This window comes from Lepeophtheirus salmonis, chromosome 4, assembly GCF_016086655.4.
Source record: "Lepeophtheirus salmonis chromosome 4, UVic_Lsal_1.4, whole genome shotgun sequence".
Classification (NCBI taxonomy): Eukaryota; Metazoa; Arthropoda; class Copepoda; order Siphonostomatoida; family Caligidae; genus Lepeophtheirus; species Lepeophtheirus salmonis.
Genome location: NC_052134.2, coordinates 43374221 through 43399563, shown reverse-complemented (window position 1 = coordinate 43399563; position 25343 = coordinate 43374221). Strand labels below are relative to the sequence as shown.

The 25343-nt window shown below is 29.3% G+C and overlaps 1 protein-coding gene across 2 annotated transcripts in view; it reads right to left on the bottom strand.

Moving 5' to 3' along the window:
• Positions 1-24580, bottom strand: part of LOC121116028 (uncharacterized) — a 32296-nt gene extending 7716 nt beyond the window's left edge. The window contains exons 1-2 of one of the 2 annotated variants that reach the window (XM_040710224.2): positions 24274-24580; positions 3761-4062 (exon numbers count right to left, since the gene is read on the bottom strand). In XM_040710224.2, coding sequence (XP_040566158.1) covers positions 3761-4014 — 254 coding nt within the window. In that variant the 5' untranslated portion in view covers positions 4015-4062; positions 24274-24580. The remainder of the gene's footprint in view (positions 1-3760; positions 4063-24273) is intronic. The other variant, XM_040710225.2, reaches the window with a different exon arrangement.
• Positions 24581-25343: the final 763 nt, after the last annotated feature.

Genomic DNA, 25343 nt, shown 5'->3' with positions numbered 1-25343 from the left:
TTGTTACTTTTGCTCATTCTGCTTTTTTGTTAATTATTTAAGAGGTCGTCCTGGTGTTCATTTCTCCCTCTGAACCAAGCATTCTCGCCTATTTTTGGTGTAAATTGATTTATAATGTATAAATAAATAAATATATGCGAATATAAATATAATGACACCAGTTTTTACCTACATTCATGCTATTTTAAATGTAGAATATTCTACTCTTTCTATCAGTAATTCATTTTCTCTCCCCCCCCAATCATATAACAGGCAGCTGCTATAAACAAGGGTCTTAATAATACTATATTTCTCTCCCCCGCCTTCTCCTCGCGCTCTTACATATATGACAACTCTAGTTGTATATCTCAATTTTAGTTATGGTTGATTATGAATTTGTACATTATATGTTATCTGGATTTATACCTCTCAAAATTTAATTGTCTCTTACAGTGACCATAATTAATCTTTCTGCCAAGTTCGATCTAAAGCGATCTGTAACTTTTGCCGTAATCCTGGTGACTAACAAACAAACTAACGAACTGGGGCAAAAACATTAGTAGTTATGATGTAGTACTTGACGGTTGATTAAGGCGCTGTTATTAGTTGTTGTTTTTTTTGTATCATTTCTGGTTTTGAGTATTTTCGCACATTCGATAGTTTGGAGACAACTTTTGAATATGAAAAAAAATCCCTAATCCACAAAAAAATGATTATATTTTCGCAAAACTTTATCATAATTTCAAAAATGTGTTTATAATTTTATATGTAATCATGAGAAAATGCAATGTAAAGGTTAAAAACCACCGTTTCTTAAGGATTTTGTTTCATTTAAAAAATAATATTTGATTCTAGGATGTCTAGTTCAGTACTAACATCGATTTCATTTTTTTTTAAGATAAATTTCTTGAGGTTAAATGCTGAAATGTTTAACATTCTAGGATAATGAATCATTTAGTATAAAAAGAAAATAAATAAATCCGAATATAAAAAGGAAAACAATGGAGTTTAATATTATCAATATTAAACAACCTCCTATTGATTTCTTCCTCAATAAAAATGAAAACAAATATTTTGGCAATTGAATTATACTTTTAGAACCAAATACTCTTTTGCAAATAATATTTGTATTATATACATTTTAAAGGCACTATTTTAGCGTTAAAAATATGTTTATAAAAATGAATAACTTTCTCCATATGTTAATTAAAAATAATTTATTGCCTATTTAATAAAATATATATTTCTCAAATAAGAGACGTAATTTTTGAAGAAAAAAAAACCACATGGTTGTAGTACTTTTTTGATGAGGCAATACGTTTGAAAGAAACAACTGAAGTTCACACTTAAGATATATGCATTTTCCTTTAGTTATTGCTTCATTGATTATATACCTATTTGTATGAAGTTTTTTTTTGTAAAAAAATAATCAAAACAATCAAAAAGAGGATTCGAAAACTCATATATGAAATATGAAAAATAAAAAGCAGGTCACCTTGGTCAACAGTTGTGTCAGTGGATACGGAGGACTTGCAAAACCCCTGAGAATGTCTCACAGAATTCAAGTTAAGAAAAAATGTACAAAGGCTTTTGAATCCTATGTATTTTTATTTGAATTTCACCCTGTTCAATGATCTATTGATTATATATGTGTAATTGCAATCATGAAGTTTTTTTAGTAAAACAAAATTAGTCAAATTACTCAAATAGATGATTCCATAACTTATTTTTGTCAAATATGATACATATTGCGTAATAGGATTGATTATCTCTGGTTTGCAATTTGTGCTCAAGCTGCATGTTGTCTTAAACTTTCTATTACATGTAAATATATTTTAAAACTAATCATATAAACTCGAGTGTATCAAGTCAATTCCATTCATTTTGGTACACAAATATACTTTATTTAGCTCTAATGAAACTCAAGATGGTCATATTTTTTGCAAATTATGTAAACAATAATTATGAAAATAAACCATTCCACATTCGAGTCTTTATATATTTAGGGCATGTAAATAACTAATCCTAATCATTATTTAAGGATATATATAAATAAAGCATGAACAAATAAAAAAATATATATTATCCACAAGATGGTGTATGCGTCTGTAGTTGTTGTTTAACTAGTTGTTTTTCTTTTTAAAATGGCACATGCTGGGAATAATTTTTACAGCGCCCTCTACAAGCCTTTATATGTCTACTATTGTTTAAATCTATTTAAGGGTTACACTTAAAAAAAAAAAAAATGACACTCATATCAACTCACTCAAACGAATGTTACATGACAACTGCGTGTTCAAAATAGCATAAACTTCACTAAGTAATGCTAAATAGATGCGATTAGCTTTTATTTACAAATGCTGCCATCTTCACGTTCAGATCGTAAACTTTTCGAACAACCCTCGTATACCTACATCCATATTTTGTATTAAATAATATTATTGTTCAGGAAATTCTATTATTTTGCTGCAAGATTGCGCCACTCTCTGTCGAGATGTTTACAAACTAATATAAGTAAATAACGCCTATGCTGCATTAAAATAACGGAAATATTGTTTGTTTTTTTAAATTTCAGCGGGACGTTTCTTAAAAGGTGGGGAGACGGCAAAGGAAGGTATCTTTCAGGAGAAAATTACACTTTTTATTTTTCTAAAATAGTTATTTTCGCAAAATGATACATTTTGCGAAAAGTAAGCAATCTTTCAAAAGTTTTTGAAATAATTTTTCCTCAAATTGATGTTTGTTTTCATTATTATTCAATGGTAAAAAATAGAGTACACCAAAAGACATCAAACTTTTTTAATCTTTCAAAAACAAATATACAATGCGGACATCTGCACCAACATAAAAAAAGATAAATTTGAAAATCGAATTCGGAGTTAAAAAATAATATTTTCTTTTTTATCACAGCTATCAATCTATATTGATTCAGCATTGCTCAAAGTGAGTAAAGTGTCAGTCCTAGGAATTAACGGTCTGAAGGATCCCTGGAGCCAATTTTTTTTGGACTGGACTGAACCAAACTTTTAGTGATAAATGACATTTTAAGTTTGCATTAATAGATTACTAAATTATATCTCATTGGTTCAAGTTTTAACTTACTTTAATTTTTGATATTAAAGACCTTACAGAGGGTATAAAGGGCCCTCCCCAAAGTTAAACAATAGTCATGCGTATAAATGTTTTGACGAGCAATGACTAAAATCCGAAAATAATCTATTTTCAATTAGAAACTCGAGTCCAACTAATTCTAGTAACAAGCAAGTAACAAATTAACCCAGGTAATTCTGGAATACGCTCTTGGTATCCAGGTCAATTAATATTTGTGATTTTGTTTTTTTATAACAAAATATCAATGTAAATATGTTTTTTCCCCTCTTTTTTTTATATATAAATTATCCTAATTTTCTATTAATTTAAGATTGAAAGGGTAGGCAACATAAAATCTTAAGTAGATATACAGATCTCAAAGAGGCCAACCTATCTTATTCGGAATAAACCATGATTTTTTTTACATAAATAAACCTGAAGCAGTTTCTGTTAATATTTGATTTGGAGACTTTTATGTTCTCAAAATGGGTCACAAAGTTTAATCAAGGTAAAAAAAAAGGGCAAATGAGTTTTTGTACTTCGGTTAGTAATTCATAAAATTTGTTAAATTTTTTGTTTTAGACCCATGCTATATCCTCGGGGACGTCGGAAGGTTTCAAATATTGCATCCCCCCCCCCTTCTGACAGCCCTGATCCTTTAATATTCCTTGGAAGCGACAATAAATTTTACTTTGATGATGAGGGGATTGATGATCCAGGAGGGTAATACTGAGGCGAGTTAGAGGTGTATTTTAATGCGGCTGTTTTGAGAGCCCCTTCGCTCATAACTGGAGTATGCCTTATTTGAGAGGCATTGACGATGAATACTGACCTAGTCTCATCAGATGATGATGGTATAAAGGGTATTCCTTCATGTGTACCTTGACCAAAAACACATTTGATTCCAATCAGGAATATAGATGACTGTAAGAAGTGAATTAGCATCTTTGAACCATTTTTAATTAAACTTATGTGAAGACATATTTTTCACTCCTGGAATAGAAAAATATATGGATTATAAGGAGGCGTTATTAATGGATATTCGTGCTCAAAATCAACAAGAAAAAAAGTAGTTATTTAGGTAGGGAAATTTAGGGGCTTAGAAGTCAATTAAATCATTAAATATTTTATGATTTAATTTTAAATGAGCGTTTTGGCCTCTGGCTAATAAATTAAAAGAAGTAAAAATGTCGGCATCGATTCAAAATTATGAGTCGATTTAAAAAATAACAGCAACATAGAGTCTGCTAAATATCTCCTAAATTTTAGTTGAACGATGAATGTTCCCTAATAAAAACGCATAGGCTATTTACTTCAAAACAGAGACAAAACAGACATTAGATATAAAATAAAATTTGTTGAGAATTTCGAGTTATGTAAGTCAGGCTATGTTTAATTTTGATTAGACCAGAATCCTGGGCTCTGGAGGCAAGTTTGTTATTGCTAGTTAGTTGATTATTTTTTTTTTATAAAACAAGATCGATTTCCCGTGTTTCAAAGTTTTTTTCAATGTATAGATTGTCGATTCGAAAATGCACTAAAAAATTAAAAATCGAAAAAAACGAATTATTGTATTAACAGGAAAGGGAGAACGCATATTGAATACAAATTAAAAACGGGAACGAATGACTACAACAAAGGAAGAAGAGGATTAGCGAGTTAGTTATGTATCCTCGTAATAGTTGAAGGAGGAACATATTTATAATTATAATGGTCAAAGGGATGGAAGAATTTCACATGTTGTCTAACGACACGTTTTTACTAAATTTTCTAAGAAATGATCTTTGAAGTTTTTATATATACCCTGCCCGTTAACACAAAAACAAACTAGAATGATTTTTCTCAAAACTGAAAGTATTCTTCGATGATGAACTATCGTCAATTTCTCTCAACAAATTATTCTTGTTAGCTCTTTGGAGGCACGACAAATAACACTTAAAGTAATTGGTACATAAAAAAATGAGAGATTAATAGATTTTATAGTTGATTGGGCCCATATCAGGACCAATAAAAATATATTAAAATGAACAAAAAAATTGAATAGTTTACCTCATACGACAAATTTAAATACAAGGCCTATAACTGAATCAAATATGTCAATGAAATATTTGGCTAAAAAAAAAAAATTGTGATTTTCTCCCTTTCTTGATTTGTGTTAAGATTGTTTTTATGATGACGTTCTACATAAATAGCTTTCAAATTTATAATTGGCAAGTTCGACTATTATGTCTCCTCTCTTTTCTAATTAATCAACTCGAATCCACCTTTAATCTCTTGATTCAATCATAAGGGGATCTGCGGGATTACATTTTGGGAGGGGCTAGGGTTTTGGATTTTTTCCCCCAAAAAATCTAAAAATTAAAATTTTTTAGGAAAAAAATTCATAGCTATTCATAGAATTTTTTTTTTTTTGGAAATTAAAAAAAAAAAAATATATTAAATTTTCTAATAAAAAGAAAAAAATGATTTATTTGTGGGGGCTACACCCCTTCCTGCCCACCCCTGCGGACGTCCCTGAATCCCCTCAAGTCGACACAACACTAACTGAAAGACATAAAGATTCAAAGATTGATGTTAGAATCATTCAAATACTTTTAGAAGACTACATTTATCTTATGTCATGATGTTGAAATCTATATTTTGTGAAAGAAAAAGATGATTTGAATTTGAACTCAAGGCTAATGAAATTTATTTTTGTACCTTTTTTTTTGCAAATATGTTAAAAGTACAAGGAGTTGGAAATAGTAGTAGAAACCAGGTTTTAGTTCAAGGTCGTCAAGTTTCTACTTCGTGAAACAGACCAAAGCTTTGTAGGTAAAAACAACAATAACATTATCTGACCTTTTAAACTAATAGAAAGAAAATGGGCGGTCATACCTACTAAACCCACAACAATATGTAACTCTAAGATGATTTCATATATGCCTCAGTCAAAAGATAATTTGCGTTTGTCTACTTCTTGAAGATATGGGCCTGTCAACAAACAAGCAAGATAGAATGATTTTTCTAAAAATTGATTATAAGCTATATTTGTATTCTTTGACATATTATTATTAATTTCAATCAGCAAATTATTCACAATTAACTTTCTGAGTGCTCTGCAAATTGCACTTAAAGAAGGCCTAATAGTTTAGGGAAAAGTAATTTTGACTTTTTCTATTTATTTGAATACTTTTTAAGAAGTGTTACAATCATCCGATTTAAATCAGGTATGTCCCAATCATATTAGAGAACTTGTTGCCAACAAGAATCCAACTTCATCATCCTTTTCTCGCAGAAGACCACCTTGATCCTTTTTACAAAAAACTCGGACTACTAATTTTTACATGCCTCTATTGAGGGCAAATTGGTACACCAAAGCGTTTTGGCCATATACTGGAACAGGTGGTAGTCACTTGGTGCCATATCCAGACTGTAGGGTAGATGGAAACGAACTTCCCATCCGAGCTCCCGGAGCTTCTGGCGCGTCATCAAAGATGTGTGAGTCATGGCGTTGTCTTGATCATGTCTTGTTGTATCCTATTAACCAATGCTAGCCAGACAGTTCGATTACCAGCATCAAACGGCCGGGTTGCTCACAGTAGAGGGCAGAACTGAGTGGCAAAAAATCGTTGACACCACTGTTTTCCAGCACGAACTAAAAGAGTATCAACCCCGTATACATTGCACATTTTTCGCTTTCGACGCGTTTTTCCTTTTTAGATAATAAAAATGTAAAATAGGGCTAATTTCTTCATTTGAGACGTCCATACTCGACGGACAATGATTCACAACTGAACTGGCCAAGTGCGGTACTGTCCAAAAAGGGTTTGTAGTATATACTCACAACTTTACAATACCTGATCTTATGCCCTGATGTTAGCAATAATGAATAAGATATACTTAGTTAAAAAAGGGAGGGAAATACGAAATTACTTTTTCAACAACATGATATAAGTCTCCTTGGTTTGGTTTTTGAATTTTTTTGTAAAAAGAAAATCTAAAAACTTAATTTTTATGAAAAAAAAATTGAATAATTAAATTTTTCGGAAATAAATATCAATTATCCACAACTATTCACAAAAAATTTAATTTTTTGGAAAAAAATTTTAAAAGTCCATAATTACTCTCAAAAAATTTAATTTAAAAAAAAAAAAAAATTCCAAAAATTCAAAGCTGTTTACAAAAAAGGATTTTTTTTTTTGGAAAAAAAGATCAAAAATTAAATTTCAAGTATAAAATATTTTTGGGAGAATATTTCGAAATTCATAATTATTCACAAAAAGTTAAATTTTTGGAAAAAATCTATAACTATTCTCAAAAAATTCTATAGCGGTTCAGAAAAAACATATAAAACTATTCACAAAAAACTTAATTTTTTGGAAAAAAAATTTAAAAGTCCATAATTACTTTCAAATAATTTAATTTAAAAAAAAAATTCCAAAAATTCAAAGCTGTTTACAAAAAATGATAAAACTAAATTTTGAATATAAACTTAAAAAAAACATTCCAATATTAAATTTTTCTACGAAAAAGTTCCAAAATTCATAGCTATTCACAGATAATAAAACAGCTTGAAAAATTTAATTAAATTTCAAATAATATGTATATATTTTTTAATTTCAATTGTTAAATTTCCTAGTAAGAATAAAAAAAAATCCTTAATTGGGAGGGGGGGGATTTACATCCCGTCTAGCCCTCTCCTTACGGACTCCCCTGATTTCTATCAACAAACTATTCTTATTAACCCTTTAAGAGAGCCAAAAATTGCATTTAAAGTAGCCAAAAATTGTTTGTCACAATAAAAAAATGAGAAATTGATTTTATTTGATTATTACTCAACTATGAAATATGAGGCAATACTGGTAGGAAACAAGGGTACATTTTTTTTTATGAAACGAACAAATTAAAAAATTAATTTCTTTCTTGGCCCCCAAGAAAATAAAAAAATACCTGCTAAAATTTAGTTCTAATAAATTATTATAAAATGATCTTGAAAATAATTTATGCGTGATTTCTTCTTCTTTTCAATCAAATATAACTAATGTGCGTCATTAATGGTTACATATTCATTTTTATGTCGTTACTGGAAATTTATTTAAAGACAACGAAAATAATGACGTCATAACCCTCTACATATAAATATAACTAGAGAAAAATTGCAATTGATTTCCTATATAGTCATAAATAAAAAAATTAGAAACGAAGGCTTGGATGATAAATTGGTTATTTTATCATATAACTAATTGAATTACATAATGTGTTATTTTTTATAGTTTCAAGGTACTCTTACAAAAAATAATTTCATTTCTTTGGCTAACATTGAAGAAATTATAAGAAATTACCTACAGAAGAAACATAATTATATTTTTGGAATTTTTCGTTCATACCTAAAATATATATAATAATTTTGTTTACTCATCTAAAAGTAAATGCACCAAGTATTTTTGAAGCATGAATGAATAGGCTATAGTTACACACATAATTCCACAGCCTTGACTGAATAAATCTATTTACTACCGCATATATCAAAATATCTATAACTCACCCTTGAAGGAATAATTATGTCTAATTATAAACTCCGACGTGTACAAATCTATCTATCCAACATCAAGCCAAGAGCCGAAGATTTTTATCAAAGTTGAGTAATTATAAGTTTATCAAAAAGAAATCCATTATTTTTACAATAGATGTAGGACGTCCGCAAGGGCTACCCTGGAGGTGGGATAGGGGATTTTTGAATTTTTTTTCCAAAAAAATTATTATTTGAAATTTTTTCCCAATTTTTTTTTTTTTTTTTTTTTTTTTTTTCAAAACTTCCCCCCTTCTAAGACTTTACATTCTAAATGAAGAGCATCACGAAACAGATCAAAGCCTTAATTATAATAATCATTTACCGAACATTAATATGTTGCAAAATCACATTTTTTTATTCAAATTTTGAAAAACTAAATTTTTTTGGAAAAAAAAAAAAAAAAAAATATAAAAAGTTTTGAAAGAAAATTTCAATTTTTGAAATTTGTATTAAAAAGCAAACCTTACTTTCTTTGGGGAGGGGTGGGGGGTTGGGTATTTGTTTTTTCATAACTTCAAAAAGTAATAAATACTGAAAAACCACTCATAAACAATAATAAATCGGAATCGCTAATTAAACATTATTTTCTCGATTCCAGAAAAGATAACCGATTCTTTGATTTCATATTAATCGTCGCATCACTAAAATAACAAGTCTTCTTTTTTATCCCAGCTTGTTTCTATGTTGACACGTCACATATATATAAGGTATACATACATCATAAAGAAATTGACCTTGGATTTAAGTATGTATTTATTTTTTATTCTGTAGGACAAGTTTCTTTGACTCGTTGCTAAAATTATTTATTATAGCTCCATTCATAAAAGTAATCAAGAGCGTGACTTGTTTTGTTTGAATTTAGGTAATGCTTGGATTGCTTCATTCTTTTGTTAGGTATTTGCATTTCATAGGTATAGTCAGAGGAGTATAAAATATGTCCTGAAAAGTAGGTTTATTTTTATTTTCTAAAGTTGCTCAATTATTATTTAATTAATGGGGACAGAACATCCAAGCATAAAGTAATAACTAATGAATGTACTGATGAAAAACGGAGAGTAACAATGCGAGTTTGCTCGGAAGTTATCTAGAACCGAGGAACCCGATCCAACCCATTAAAGTCCAGTCCGATCCCATCTAGTCTAGTCCTCAGAGAAGGTAAAATCAATGCTTCGATAAAAAAATATAATATTTTTAGCAAGATATGTGCAATAATTTTAATACATATTTAATATATCTTATTTGGCTTAATAAACCATCGATATTTTTATGAAAAATTCCAAGGACCGTCAGTGTTTTAAGGACTAGTCTCAAGGACTCAAGGAAAATTTTAAATATTACATTTTTTGCAAAAATTAAATTTTGATTTTTGGTAACATCAAGTTTTCACCTTGATTATTTTCTATTTAATATGACGTCATGTGCTCATTTTAAAACTCATTTGAAATATTTGTTTCAGCGTAAGGATCATTTTCTAATTTTCAATTGTTGTGTCTGACGAGGTCATTCGACGCAAACAATATAAAGAGGATCCAAAATGACACTGAGTATAAAGAGAGATAATGGTTGAGGAATATGATACATATATTATATTCTATTAACCCATATATTATACTACTCAATACAAACTAGCCTGTCTGTTACAAGGTAGACAAGTTATATATACTTATACAGGAGCGTCAGTAGTGGAAGGCTGGAGAAGTTGTAGCGTTTCCCAAATTAAGGAATTTTGCGTTGAAAAAAACAACTTAAAAATTTGGAATTTTTTTTTCCTAAATATTTTGATTTTTGGAATTTTGTTTAAAAACAATTTAATTTTTCAAAAATTATTTAAAACAATTTAATTTTTCAAAAATTATTTAAAACAATTTAATTTTTCAAAAATTATTTAAAAAAATTTAAAATTCAAAATGTGAATTTTTGTAATGTATTTACAAAAAAATTAAATTTTTGTAAATAACTGTGGATTTTTTGAATTTTTTTTTTTTTGAAATTCAAAAATTGAATTTGTTTGAATATTTAATATCTCAAATTTATTTTTTGAATTTTTTATTCCAAAATAATTTATTTTTTTGAATTTTTACGAACAATTTTAATTTTTGGATTTTTTTTATCATTTAAAAATCCATAAACCAAGCCCCTTCAGAATAGAATTCTGCAGACGCCCCTGTAATAAATACAAGGGTAGTACTTTATCATATAATATATATACATCTTAAACAATCTTTATAAGAAGGAAGGAGGGATTAAGAGTAATCACATACATTACATCAATCAAATTTAATATCCCCATGCGGTTAAATCCCATCTTCAAAGCCTTTCTTTATGTTGTACGTTGTAGGAATCATCTCAAGATGGAGATTTGTGGTTATAAAAACAAACAAATTAGAAAATCTTTCATCCTTCCGTTATCATAGATTTCATGCACCAGGGGTTCCCACTTACACAAGGTTTTTTTTCAAAAAATGTATCATTTGAAATTTAATTTTTGAAATATTTTTCGAAAAAGTTTATCAGATGAAATTAATTTTTTGAAATTTTCTTTGAAAAAAAAATTAATTTTTTATAAATAGCAGTGGTTTTTTGAAATTTTTTTCCAAAAATTTTTATTTTTCAAATGTTTTGACAAAAAACTTTAATTTTTGTATTTATTTTCAAAAAAATTAATATGTAAATTTGTTTTCCATACAAAAATCAAAAAACCGAGCAAATATATTGAAAAAGTTTTTTGGATGTGTAAAACAGGGATCAGTTCTCAATATAGTGGGCTCTAACATATTCCATACCTCAGACCCCCTCCAAGATGTCATAAATGTAAGACCCTTAATAATTACACCTGCATAGGAAAAGAAAATTCAGTCTTCCCTAAGCAACTCCAAAAAAAAAAAAAAAAAAAAAAAAATGAGTGTGCAAAAAAATACTCCAGATTTTCACAACTATATACATATATCCTTACTTAATACAAGGTGGTATTTGTATTTATTTCCTTCCCCTTACAGATGCTCTCCTCCGAAACATTCTTCAAATTGTCAAGATTACCACTTTAATTTCCGGTTCCTTTTATTTTTACATAGCGGCAGGTCAAACTTTATTCATCACTATGCATAGTTGCTTATTACTAGCCAGTGTCCTCTTCAATGTATATGTATGGTTGTACAAAGGAAGGTTATATTAATGTGAAAAAGGAATAGTGACGTAGTGGTCAAGGTCAAAGAAAATCAAGTACTATATATTTAAAATTGTAATTCATGCGTAATTTTAGTTCCATGACTATGCAGAAAAAGTCAATTATTTCCAGATAATGACTTTTTTTCATGGGTGTCTTAAAAGAAACTTGAGAATCAATGTGTCATTGTGACCATTCAAGTGCATTTTTCGTCTTTATTGTACTCGTATCTCTCTGAGAAATCTTTTTCTCTTCTAAAAAGATAAAGAAAAAAGGGCTCAACATCAAATTATAGCAGTTAGCTTCTCAGGTGTTGTAATGTTTTTTTCTGATTCATGGAACATTTCATGTGATCCTGGTATTGTTAATTTCTGCTATCTTTGGGCCCCCCAAAATAGATGTATTGATTTTTGATCAATTCAAGTTTAATCCAGGCCAAAAATTTCAATTAATTTTTTATTTAATTTATGAACACAGTATTGATGGGAACTTCTGCTTTTTTTAGAGAACCAGGTCTTTCGGCTCCCATACGGTTCTTCATATATATCTTCTTTTTTTTGCTTAGCTACATAATTTGCCAAGATGACCTTTTTTTTAAGGAAATCAATCCTTCCAAAAAATGTATCCTCCTATTTTCGCTTCAAACTTCATCCTGACGATTTTTTTAAAATAATAACAAGACAGGAAATCCATAATTTAGAGTGAGCTGGCTCCTGATTAGGGGGACCGGCTTCTGTCGTTCACTTCATAGATACTACTCATAGAGCCTTTACGTTCGCAAACAACAAATCACTAGAATATACCCTAATATTTCATTGACATATTTCAGTCAATTAAGAGGCTTTGTGAGATGAATTAAGATAACAAAGAATTTCATTTATAGTTTAAGACCTTAACTTGATATTGGCCTTAAACAGGCTTTTCAAATAAAATCTATAAATTTATCATTATTTTATTGTCAAAATCAATTTAGGCTATTCCAAGTGCAATTAACCACACACCCAAAGTGTTAATAAGAATATATTTTTGTATAGAAAATAATAATTATTCGTCAAAAAATACAAATGTAATGCACACTCAATTTTGAGAGTAATCATGCTAGCTTTTGTTTTGACGGAACGCTTATTTCATTTACTTTTTTATATTTAAATGCATTTGATCAGGTTTTTTCAAGATTTTTTTGGAAATGTATCCATTTTATAAAAAAGGCCCATAAGATTGCGTCGTTTCTTTTAAGTAAGTTTCTATCTGTGATGTGAGTGAAAATCTGTAAAGTAGGTAATTGTTTGATTTCAAACAGTCAAATGTTAACTGCGACCTTTCATTATATTATCATAAGGATTTTGGAGAGGATAAAAATGTGTAATACAATTTTACCATATAGTATTTTGAGATCCATCAATGACTCAAAGATCACTTTGACATTAATTCTCTCTCAATGGCATATAAATAATAATGTCAAATAACACAAAAGCATATTGAATTGATTATAACTAGAGAATTGTTTTTATTTAGGTTTTTAAATAAAAAAATAAATATTTCAATGTTGTACAATCATATATTCAATCTCTTTCAACGAAATAAAAAAAGACGTCGTACATCATAGGCCTTGACCATGTTGACTGTATTTTATATTATAATCAATGACATAATATTTCTTAAATTATATACTTAGAAGAAAACAGATATGTGATCCATCATCAGAAAAGCAAACTACAATGATTTTTTTCTTCCATAAATTAAGTGTGGATTATACATATTTGTATTCTTCGACGAATAATCGCGAATTTCTATGAACAAATAATAATAACCATTAAACATTTGAATTGAACTTTCAGTAGCCAAAATGGATCGTCATAATCAAAGAATAAGTAATTGATAGATTTTTTTTTTTTGAAAGGCCATATGAGGCACAATATAAGTCTCTTACATCAAATAAAAGTTCTAAACTAAAGCTAAAATTCTTGGGTTTCTCAGCTTATCTTATTATTGGTTAATTATGTTATTTGAAATGTATATTTTAGGTGAAATTAAATTAAATTTCTACTATACTATTAAAAATAATTATGTTTTATCCTTAATCCCTACTGCATCAACTTATTCCATCGATAGGGTGTTTTTATAGGCCGAATGAGCAAAATTTCCTTCTCTAATATTGAAGTATTTGTTTCTTAGTTGTAAATTTCTCTTTTTATTTTCCTCTAACCAGTGGTCTTAACACTGCTTGGTTGTCTACGAATTAGTTATTATTATCAAATATTATTGAATAATAATTATACAAATTGAAAGAATTGGCAAACTACCAACTAAATTTAATTTTTGTGAAAAAATGTCAAAAATTAAATTTTCTGAAAGCAAAAATTCCTTTCTTTGGTTTGGGTCTACAGCCCCTCCAGTCCACCCCCTGCAAACGCCCTTGTTTTGGGTAAAATATTCATAAAATTCGAGACAAGTATACGTCTAATTTTGGTTTTGGAAATAGATCCGATAGTAATGGTATTATAAATTTCCTCAATATTTATGTCTAAAAGTCCGAACCGACCCGGACCCACTCTATCTTGACACAATACAGATAGTCTGACAGCCCCGTTAAATAAATAAGGTGAAAACATATGGAGAACGTGACCAGAGTTTAATTACACACATACATGTGATAAAATATATATATATGCGTAATAATTAATGTATAAGGATAGTTGTCCTCAAATCATACATAACAATAAAAATTGTGAAATCTCAATAAATAGTTGTTTTTATTTTTCTAAATGTCATCTGTAGAATGTACTATTACAGGCAGCAAATCATAATAAGTCACCATATAAATACCCCTTTGTCCATGCGTATTGACAAAGTGTGACAGATTAGTATATCTATTTAGTATTACTAATGTCTTACAGAAACCTTCATTATTCTTTCTCTATTTAAAAACAGGATTTTCAAATAACTGTTTTTTTTTCTTCTAATGTTCATTTAATAGGGACTGTTTCGCGCCCTCTATCCAATCAAGACCTGACAGGATCTCAAATTTGAAACATTTGGAGGAGGTCAAATTATAGGTCTAACGAAATAAATTTATTTTTTATTTGGGGGAGGGGTGGGGGAAGCTTGGTTTTCGTAACTTTCTTTTTCAAATACGAAAATTAAATGGAAAAAATTTCAAATATTAAATTAAAAAAAAAAAAAATATTCAATAAATTTTTATGAAATTTTTTTCTTAAATCATTGGATATTCACAAAAAAAGCAAAAATTCACAGTTGTGGACAAAAAATTAGATTTTTCAAAAAAAACCTTTAGTTTATATTTAGCTTTATTTTCCAAAATATAAATATTTTCAAATTTAAATATTAAATATCAAATTTTTTGGGAAAAAAAAATTAAAAATCCACAGCTATACAAGGAAAACTGTATTGGGGAAAATTACCAGTGGAAGATTGTCCTCGAGAAAATTGCCATGGAGGATTTTGTTGATACTTCATGATGAATAATAACACATTGTAAATTCGCTTAATGACAAATATCTAAACAAATTTGTTTGTTCCATCCCCCAAGGGAGTACCTTCAAGTGTGAGTAATATTGTTACAATACAATTTTCTTGCAATTTTTATACTCAATCCAATCTTCTAAGAAATGAATCGAAAATATTGGTAAGGAGGGGGGTAGGGGAATAAATAGCTTAGTGTCTTCTTAAAATATGTTTAAATACCCAAGGAAAAAATTCAGTGCTCAGATCCCATTGAAAAGCTCTTTGAAGATATTATTTATATGTATGTTACAAATAATTCTGTTTATAAATTTATTGTCACGAACTAGACAAGAAGTTCTACGAATTAGTAGGGGTAACATGATAGTCATGGAGGCTGTAAAAGGGCAGGTACTGAGGTAATACCAGAGCCATGTTATGGATTGTACAAAATATAGAATGCCATCCTCACTTCACGAAAGGGCCAAACACATTTAATCTTTAAAAAAATAGCATAATGATTATAATACATATGCTACGAGGGAGGATTAAAAAAATGTCAACAATATGTGCGTGCTGAAGTTATATTACAGAAGTATACATTGAACTAACAAAGCCTATAAGATTTAATTTTTTTTAGCAAATATGAGACATGCACCTTATTGATTTGGGCCATGACACTTGGTTTTTAACACTACCATCCACAGGGGTTGAAACTTTTTTTATATATTAGAAGGGTTCCTTGAATGTATGTGATGCTTTGGCGGTGGTTTTAACTATCGCACACTACTCCAGGACCCTGATAAATCCGAGGGCTTTGAACTAGTATGTGGTGTTGTTAGAGGGATTCCTTGGATGTATTGGAAGGGGTTTTTAACAATCCCATACTACTCTCCGGACACTGGCTAAACTGAGGGTGGACATTATTCAACCATATTTTAAAAGGGCTTAAGCTAATTATCCCCCCTCCTCATAAATTGCAATAATATTACTCACACTTGAAGGTAATTTATAATGTGTTATTATTCATCATGAATTTGAATAAAATACGCACAATTTTCTACCTGGCTATTTTTCTCAATTATAATTTTCAACTGCGCAAGATAATGAAGGTAGCCTTCTCTAGGACACGCTGCTACCTTATTTGTACCACATAACCTTTCCTAAAAAAATAACAGATAAAATAGGCTAAAAATAACTTGTTATTTTGAACGAATTCTTCTCCACTACGGAATTTTTATTCAATAATTGATGTGAATTGTTCATAGTTGAACCATCTAGGTAGTTCTAATTTAACCTAATCAGCAACGTGTTTAGAACAGTTAATTGAAGAAAAGAAGTAAAAACATTCACAGCTGACAACAAGATACAAAGTATATTTTTGTGTGAGTGCCTTATGGAGAGACCGAGAATTAAACCCAGGCTCATTGAGTTCAAGAGAATAACTTCTCCCGTATGTGTTGTCTACTGACATACATTGCTATTTTTATTTGTAATATATATCTCACAGGGATGTCCGTAAGGGAGGGTGGGATTTTTTTTTGATTTTTACTAGAAAATTTAATTTCTCAATTATATTTCTATTTAATTTTTAAAATATTTTTAGAATAGCTATGGACTTTTGAATTTTTTTCCGTAAAAAAATAAATATTGGAAATTTTTTTCCAAGAAGTTTAATTTCTTTGAAATAGCTGTGGGTTTTTGAAGTTTTACTACAAAAAATTTAATATCTGATTTTTGTTTTGAATAGCTGTTTATTGTTGCAATTTCTCTCCAAAAAAATGTAGTATTTGAAATTTTATGTATATAGCTGTGGATTTTTCTTCAAAAATTTAATATTTTAAATTTTTTTCTTATATTTAAAAAAAAAAAAAAATCCTAAAACCTAGGACGCCCAAAATTAAAATCCTTTATAAAATATGCCCTGTTGATATGGGAAAAAAAGGAAAGTGAATATTGGTATGGTAACCTATACAATTTGACGAATGTTTAGGAAAAGACAAGTTTGTAACTCCCCAATAAATTCTCAGAGTCACTCTCTGTCATTCATGAGCAGACATACTTTATACTTAGATGTACTCTTCTCAAAAGTTCAATAATAATAATAACAGCTTTGGAAAGTGAAAAAAAAAAAATTCTTCAGATTGCTAACCACAAAAAAAAAAAAAAAATCATGCGCGAGTGGTTTAATGTTTTTACAACTCTATTTTATAGAACGCCGACGTCACCGTTTGAAGAACACAGAGAAAGTGACCCTATTTGGGAAAAATATAGTTGATATGCGTATTTGCTTAATGGAATGAAGAAATTTCAAGAAATAAAATCCGAAGAAAACTTTATTTAATGTCTTTAAAAATGGAAAACTACTAAGAATACTTTTTGATGTGAACAAAAAATTGTGAAATGAAATACAATTAAAATAATAGGTATTGAAAATTCCTTGTAAATAATTAGATTTCTACAATGAATAATATTCCAGATGGATTCGTGAATAGAAAAAGAGGATAATTGAAGAAAAACATATATGATATTTGCAAAAGGAATTATGCAATTCCATTAATTCACAATGTTTTGAATGGTTAATAAGTTATTTTTATACATATTAGGGTCCGTGAAATAATAATCAAATAAAAAGAAATTTATTTTTTGATAGACAGGAATTCTTAATATTAGTCAATTCAACATATTATACCATCCAAATACAAAGAAATATTTATCCATTTCCCAGAATCCAAACGAAACAAGGATTTCTGTTCTTACAAAAATTAGTTGTTTTTTCAGTATGACCGATTTGCACCATGATGATGAAATCATGTGAAAACGCTCTTCAGAAACGGAAAAACAAAAATAAGGCAAGGGTTTGCGAATGACTAAGCCAAAACAAGTGACTGAATGAAGACCACATGATTAATTTTAGTCCAAATGTAGCTGGCTATGAGACAGTTTTTTGTCCGCTAGAGGCTTAGAAATGCCATGAATATCTAATTATGAAACATCCATAAATTCAACCTTTTTTAATTGAATTAAAAGGGTGAATTCGGAAAAGGGAAGAAAAAGTTGCATACCTACATATGTTGTGAGGAAAAATGATAAAGTAACATTCTCTGTGGTATTATGAAAAACCACATCTTTGGAGAGAAAAAAATTAAAGACTTTACATAAACCATGAATCTACTCAAATTAACAGGGGAGATGGGCGTTTCGCCATTTGGTTTATAGCTCCGGGCTAGATAATTAGATTCGAGGGTATACGGATCTTTTTAATATTGTTAAAGGAACTATTATACTCTTACATTGAGTGTGAATTTCATTATAAAAAAGATCTTGAATTGGCAAATTGTACATTTAAAAAAACCCGGCATAATCGAATGCACCTTTATAATAGTAACTACTACGCCTTTTCACAGCTGAATTTATAAAACAACAGTAGATTTAAGATTGACCTAATATTACTCAACAATTAACAAAACCCACTTTTACTCTTTAATTTCTTCTCTCTCCTACAAATATACTAAAAAATAGTTGTATTGGTACTTAGTTTGCCACTTAAAATCGAGGTTTTCCAGATCCCATGCTCTTTAATCTCACTCATCAGTACTTAAAAAGTCTCAAGTTTTAAAACATCCTTTAGAAGACATGATTATTAATAATATTATAGTATAGTATCTCAGTTTCTCAATCGAATTAATTTAGTAATTTTAATGTTAATACTAATTTTCCATCGTTCTTAATTTAGGCCTTATTGAAATAAATATTATTCTTATAAAAATGGATGATGACGTCATTCCATAATATTAATGATAACATCATTTAGTAAAATATTGCTCTATGAGAATGCCAACCAATTAGAGTATTTTATGCTGTGCTTCTACCTATATTCGTATTTTCTGGAATGGATATCCCTATGTAATACAAAATTTTGAGCAATGAATTGAAGGCAAGATCAAATTTGAGCGCATTATTCAAAAGTGATTCTTTTTCTTTACACGTCAGGTTTAAGAAAAATATGGGATTATAGTAGTAATTTGGGACGATCATCGTGCAGAGTCATTTTTCACCATCAAGACAACCACCAATTAAAAGTAGGATTAATACATCGAATGTAAAAGTGTTTTTTTTATGATTATATAAGTGTTTTGATTAATTTTGTATCTTGTTCTGAACGCGTATAATTTTCTTTATTTAGGTAGTTAGAGAAAAACTAAACTTCTCTTGAGAACCTTTTCAGTTATTCATCATTCATAGTAATAAGGAATATCATAGCTTATATTATTAAGAATAACACCAGTTTTATTTAATAAAAGAATACCTATTCAAAAAATATGTATATCCAAGAATTTATGTTAAATTTTATATTTTTTGGAGATCCAATTTATTATGGGGGTATTTTTAGCAATTATGCAATATTATCTTCAAAATATATAAATTTCTTTATCATAGATATACATAATGACGTTACAAATCGTAATCAATAGTAATAATCGATATCATCATATAATACTGCGATTCAAATACAATAATTAGTTGTGGTTATTTTGTTGTAGGCTAAAATCAGTTGATTTTCCATTTTTTTCGAATTTCAATTACGGTTAGTGCGGAACAGTTGTCATATGGAATATGGAAATACCTATATAAAACTGCATTGACCAACGAGGTCATCATTAGGTTGCATATTTTGATCAAATTATGAAAAAAAGGCAAAACTCTTTACATAGTAAATATAGTTAATGAAATGACATTTTTAGTTATTTCTGTATAAAATAACCACTAAAAAGTGTTAAAAAAGTTTTTTCTAAAGTTGTCCTATGGAAAAAAAAAAGAAAAACTTAACAAAATTTCTTTTTTTACATTTTCAGAAAGGAAAAAATAAAAATGATCTCATTTTGTTATTTTCTCTTTTTTTCTCCATATGGTAGGTTTAGAAAAAAAAAAAACATTTCTAATGTTTTTCATAGGTTAGAATAATGACAATTAATTAAAGCAAAATAATGATAATTGGTGTATTTTAATCTTTATTAGAGAAATGTAAAACTTTTGTCTTCTTTCAAAGTTTGAGCTAGATGTTCTACCTAAAGATGACATCGTAGAACAAGGAAATTTGGCAAAGGTTATTTTACTTTAAATTGAGTATCCAAATTATTCGTCTATATTTCTACCTTAATAATAGTCAAGTTAATTAGAAGATAAAGGGTGTGTTTTAAATGACAATAGGACAAAACACAGAACGGAAGGAACTTCGAATGGAAAAATATTATGAACACATCTCGAAACAAAATAAGTTTATGCAGCAAAAAATATGCAAAAACAAAAATACCGGAGTTGGAGGGCATAATGCAATATAAACAAAATAATGTGTATTTACGTTTTCCCTGTTTGCATCTTTAAAACCTTTATGACGTTTTGCATCTTTAAAACCTATATGACGTCAGAGACAAAAGAACAGTCCCGCCAGAGGATAAAAAAGTGCTGTTGTACAACCAAAAAGGCTCTAGCTATAAAATTTGATTATTTTGATCTCTTTGTGCGACTTCAAGGACCTGATCAACTTCAATTATATACCCAATGACACAAGAGTTAATACCAACATCTACATTGGCGGTCTTGGCCATATTCTTAAAATCCCTTAAGGTCCAGAGGCCGCTCAAAAGGATCAATAAGTGGGGGTTTAATATGGACAATTCAAGACCTCACACTGCAAATGTGATATGCAACTGCATCAAAGTCAAGAAGATAGATCTGCTCCTCTCATGGTCGACTGAGCCAGCTGTTTCGGAACAAACTATTTTCGGACTATTTATTTTGAATTAAACCTACCTTTTATTAGTTTATGTTTTAATAACTATTTGACGTTTTATTCATTCGACGTTATGTCTGAGCACCGTTTTATATTATGTAGTGCTTAAATGTACAGCTCAGAGTTATCTTTTCAATACTGGGAAGGCAGTAATTTGTCAATAGGTCATTTGTGATCCGTCAACACAAAAAGCAAACTAGAAAGATTTTTATGAAAATTGAATACATAATACATTTGTACTCATCGAAAAATTATGGTCAATTTCTATCTTCAAATTATAGCTATTAAAAGTGCCAAAAGGGATGGTTGAAATAAAAGAGTGAGAAATTGATGGATTTTGTTTGAAAGGCAATATCTTGGCCAATATAAGTCTCTTAAATCAAATAAAGGCTCTAAACTACAGCTAAAACTATTGAGTATCTTAAGTAATCCCACAAATTTGAATGCAAAACCTATAATTGACAAAATATGTCTATTAAATATTGGGCTATATGTATATAGATATTATGTAACAAAAAAAAGATGGGATTATCTCCTGTTTTTTTAATTATTGTTCAATATTGTGCTTTATGTTGACGCAACACATAGGTTCAATGGCATGGGTATACCTCACTAGTATGGATTTTGTTCTCTGCTTTTTTCTACTAATCAGTGTTTTAAACGTTAAAAGGTGAATTTGAATTATCCTCTTTTAAGTTGTGAAAAATTCCCAACAATTATAAAATAATAATTTCATGGTTGGGAAAAGTTGAATAACTATTAACTGATTTTTGGCCTTCTTCTATGTTTATTTACGGAAGAAAGGTTGTATGATACAATACAGGTAAAAACGTGATGAATGTTCAATATCCTATGTATATAAGTATTTAATATAAATATGGGTCAAACAGGTTTTGAATGATGCAAAAAAGATTGACTACTCACTATTTCAATGGATTGATCTTACCATGAACTAAAAAGAAGATTTAGTAGGAAAAATAATAGTAGTCATCATGGAGCTAAGGACATGAGCTTGAGTCGCTTCTAAGTCTAATAATTACATTGTAAATTCAACCTCGACTCAGTTTAAAAAGACTCTGGAAAGTATGAGTGAGACTCAAATGATTGATATAATTTATTCGCTATCGATCATTTATCTTCATAGATATAGGATTAAACAAACGACTCCTTAGAATAGAGTCGAATTTAAACACCATGGTTAAAATACATAGCGAAAAGTAAGGATGTTTCGGTCTTACTATTTTAAAGCTCCCTCTGTTCCTTTCCTAAATCTTAAGCAAAGTTATAAACTGGACGTAAAAGAGTCACACGAAACAATCTTTATTATATCACAACTAGCTTTTTTATCAACTCTCAACCTCGATTGTGAAGAGGGAAAGGACGAAAAGGATTTGTACTCAGCTGTTTGGATAAGTTGGGCAGGCAGAGGCAAATCGAAGAAATCGAAAAAATAATCGAACTTGATATAAATGAGCAAATCTTTAACTATTTGAAACATTGTCTTCATTCTATTTAAAAGAATATACAGGATTAATAGCATATTAAATTTATGGCTGTTTCGGCATTTTTAATACATAACCAACTAATCGGCAGAATTAAACAGAAGGAAGATTAAAACTATTCACCACTGTAAAGCTCATAGACTTTAGTCTATTACTTCATTTCAAAATGTTTTAAATCAATTTTTTTTTTAAAACACACTTTTAAGTCCGTGAGTTCAAATAAGATATCGAATATATCCATATATCATACAGAAATTAACAGCTCAAGGCCGTGATTCAACCTTTTCCCAAGTAGATAGTAGATTACATCGGTTCTTGGACTGTTTAATGTACAAGAATAGCCATTAGGACAACCTTTATCAAATCAAAACTTGACAGGATCTCAAATTTTAAACACTAAGAAGAAGTCTAATTTCTATTGAAAAGTTCGAATTACTCCGTGTCGACATTTTCTTGCGATATGAACTTTGTTTTGTGCTTGGGGTTAATAATGTTTTCAATCATACCTATCGTTTAGAATCCTATTAAAGTTTTGCCACGATACGCTGTGCATCTGCAGATAAGTCTTACCGGATAAAAAGGACATTTTTCACAACACCATCTTTGATTTTTGTAAAATTTGGCCCATATTTAAATATTAGTTAAAAACTCAAAAATCCAAAAGTTGAGCCTTTTTTGCTCTACCTACGCACATGTTTTCATCTGTAGTATTTAAGTGGAATCAAATGTATCTCTAAAAACTTATTGTATATGTTTATTATGTATTACAAATTAACAAAAATAATAAGAGTGATATTGAAAATTGACATGTTTGATTTTTGTAGGTCAAAATATTGACCTCATGTGTAACAACTCATTTTGTTGACTGATACAATAAAGTACAACAAAAGAGTTATAACAGTTATCTATTAAATGGTTATGGAAGTAGATCCATATCTTCAAAAACATTCAAAATACAGCAATTTAAAAATAGGGTAGGTGTCGTCGAGGCCAAAACTTTAGAAGCCTCTAACTCCTGAACCGGAGGACAAAAAGGCTGAAATTTTGGATTTTTCAGTTTTTAACTAATATTATATGTAATATGTGCCAAATTTGAAAAGAGTCAAAGAGGATGCTGTTTTTGAGTGATTGATTTGCCTTGGAATGAATAAAAATAACAAAACCTATAAATTTAAGCCCTAATTATATAAAAATACTGGCAACCATTCTCATGTATGAATTGATACTTGATGTTTTATTTCATACATTCAATTAGTAAAATTATGTATGTACTTGATAATGATATAAAAGCCATTTTGAAATATGGGACACTCTTAAAGGACCAATAACAGGAGCGGCATTGATTTTAAGTCACATATTAAGGACTGATACAGCCCTTATAGAAATAATAGTGACTCAAATACGATGACCGGATTCGAATTCATGCAAAATGACTCTATAGCAGCTCTTAAGAAAATGTATCACATCAGTATAATAGTATGTAGATAAGAAAACGGGTTGGAATTATGCGAAAGAATAATTGTATCCCCAAAAAGGATTGATCTATTCATTGACTATAGAGCAAAAAAGAGAGTAAACATAATTTAAGGAAAAGGGGATTGTATTTTCTTACTAACTAAGAATAAGAGCCACATGGTTCCGCGTGATATTTTGCCTAATTGCATGTATTTATACGTAAATTTTTTAGAGGAGTTGAATTTATAATCAAGAAAAATAAGTCATGTCTTACCTGTCCTTATTCAAGTAGTATACATGGAATTTTCATGTATAATGACGTATTGTGAAAAGGATTTAATAACTAAGGCACATTCTTGTATATGGATAGGGTATAAAGATTATTAAAAGAGGAGAAGTTCACGACATTGGTATGAGTGTATATTCAAAGGTGGTTTCTACATGAATGGGAATGAGTCTATATACTAAAAGGGTTTCCCCTTCTTCAAGTCATCTCTCCTAACCACTCTAGGTACACCATTTGAATCGCATAAAATATTCGGACAGTGAAGTATATACGTAGGCAAACACGTTCAGGCCTGCTAAGAAATACCGTAGAACATAAATAAATAGAAATTATTCAAGGACAATCGTCATAGAATATAAGTATGTACGAGGATCTCCTAGATTGAAGGAAGGAGTGAAAAATGCTTTTTACATAATGAGTTGCCACATTGTATAAGAGAATCTCTTATGTACTCAAACATGTATATTTGTAGTTGCGGAGAATAAATAAATCTAATCTGGTGTTTATCGATTCTACCTACAGTGTGGGGATCCAAAACTTCCAGTAACATGACTAAATTAAAAATAATGTGATTTAGAAGGAATCAGGGAAAGAGAACTCAAAACCAATTTGGGATATGTTTAAATACTTTATTTAGCTCTATTTTCTATTCAATAATATGACCTCCTTCACAAGCAATAAGATCCTCGACACCCAGTCATACATAATGGTAGCTCTTGACGATGAAGGTCGTTCCTATGGTGTAGTACGCTGTCATGAGTAGTGTTGTGTCGGTCCAGTACAATATAAGAATCAGTCCTTAGAAATGTCGATCATTGGTACTGGTTCTTAAGACAGTCGGTCCTTGGGACCGTTACTTAGGACTGTCAGTCCTTGGGACTGGTCCTTAACTGACGGTCCTTGTAATTTTTCATTAAAATATCGATGGTTTATACAGGCAAATAAGATATATCATATTTGTACATGTTTTTTTCTTCTCTTTGCTGATTGGCTTATAATTGTCAGCTGCCATCATGGAAATTTAAAGGTTTTGAATACAATTTATGTACTCCTTCATG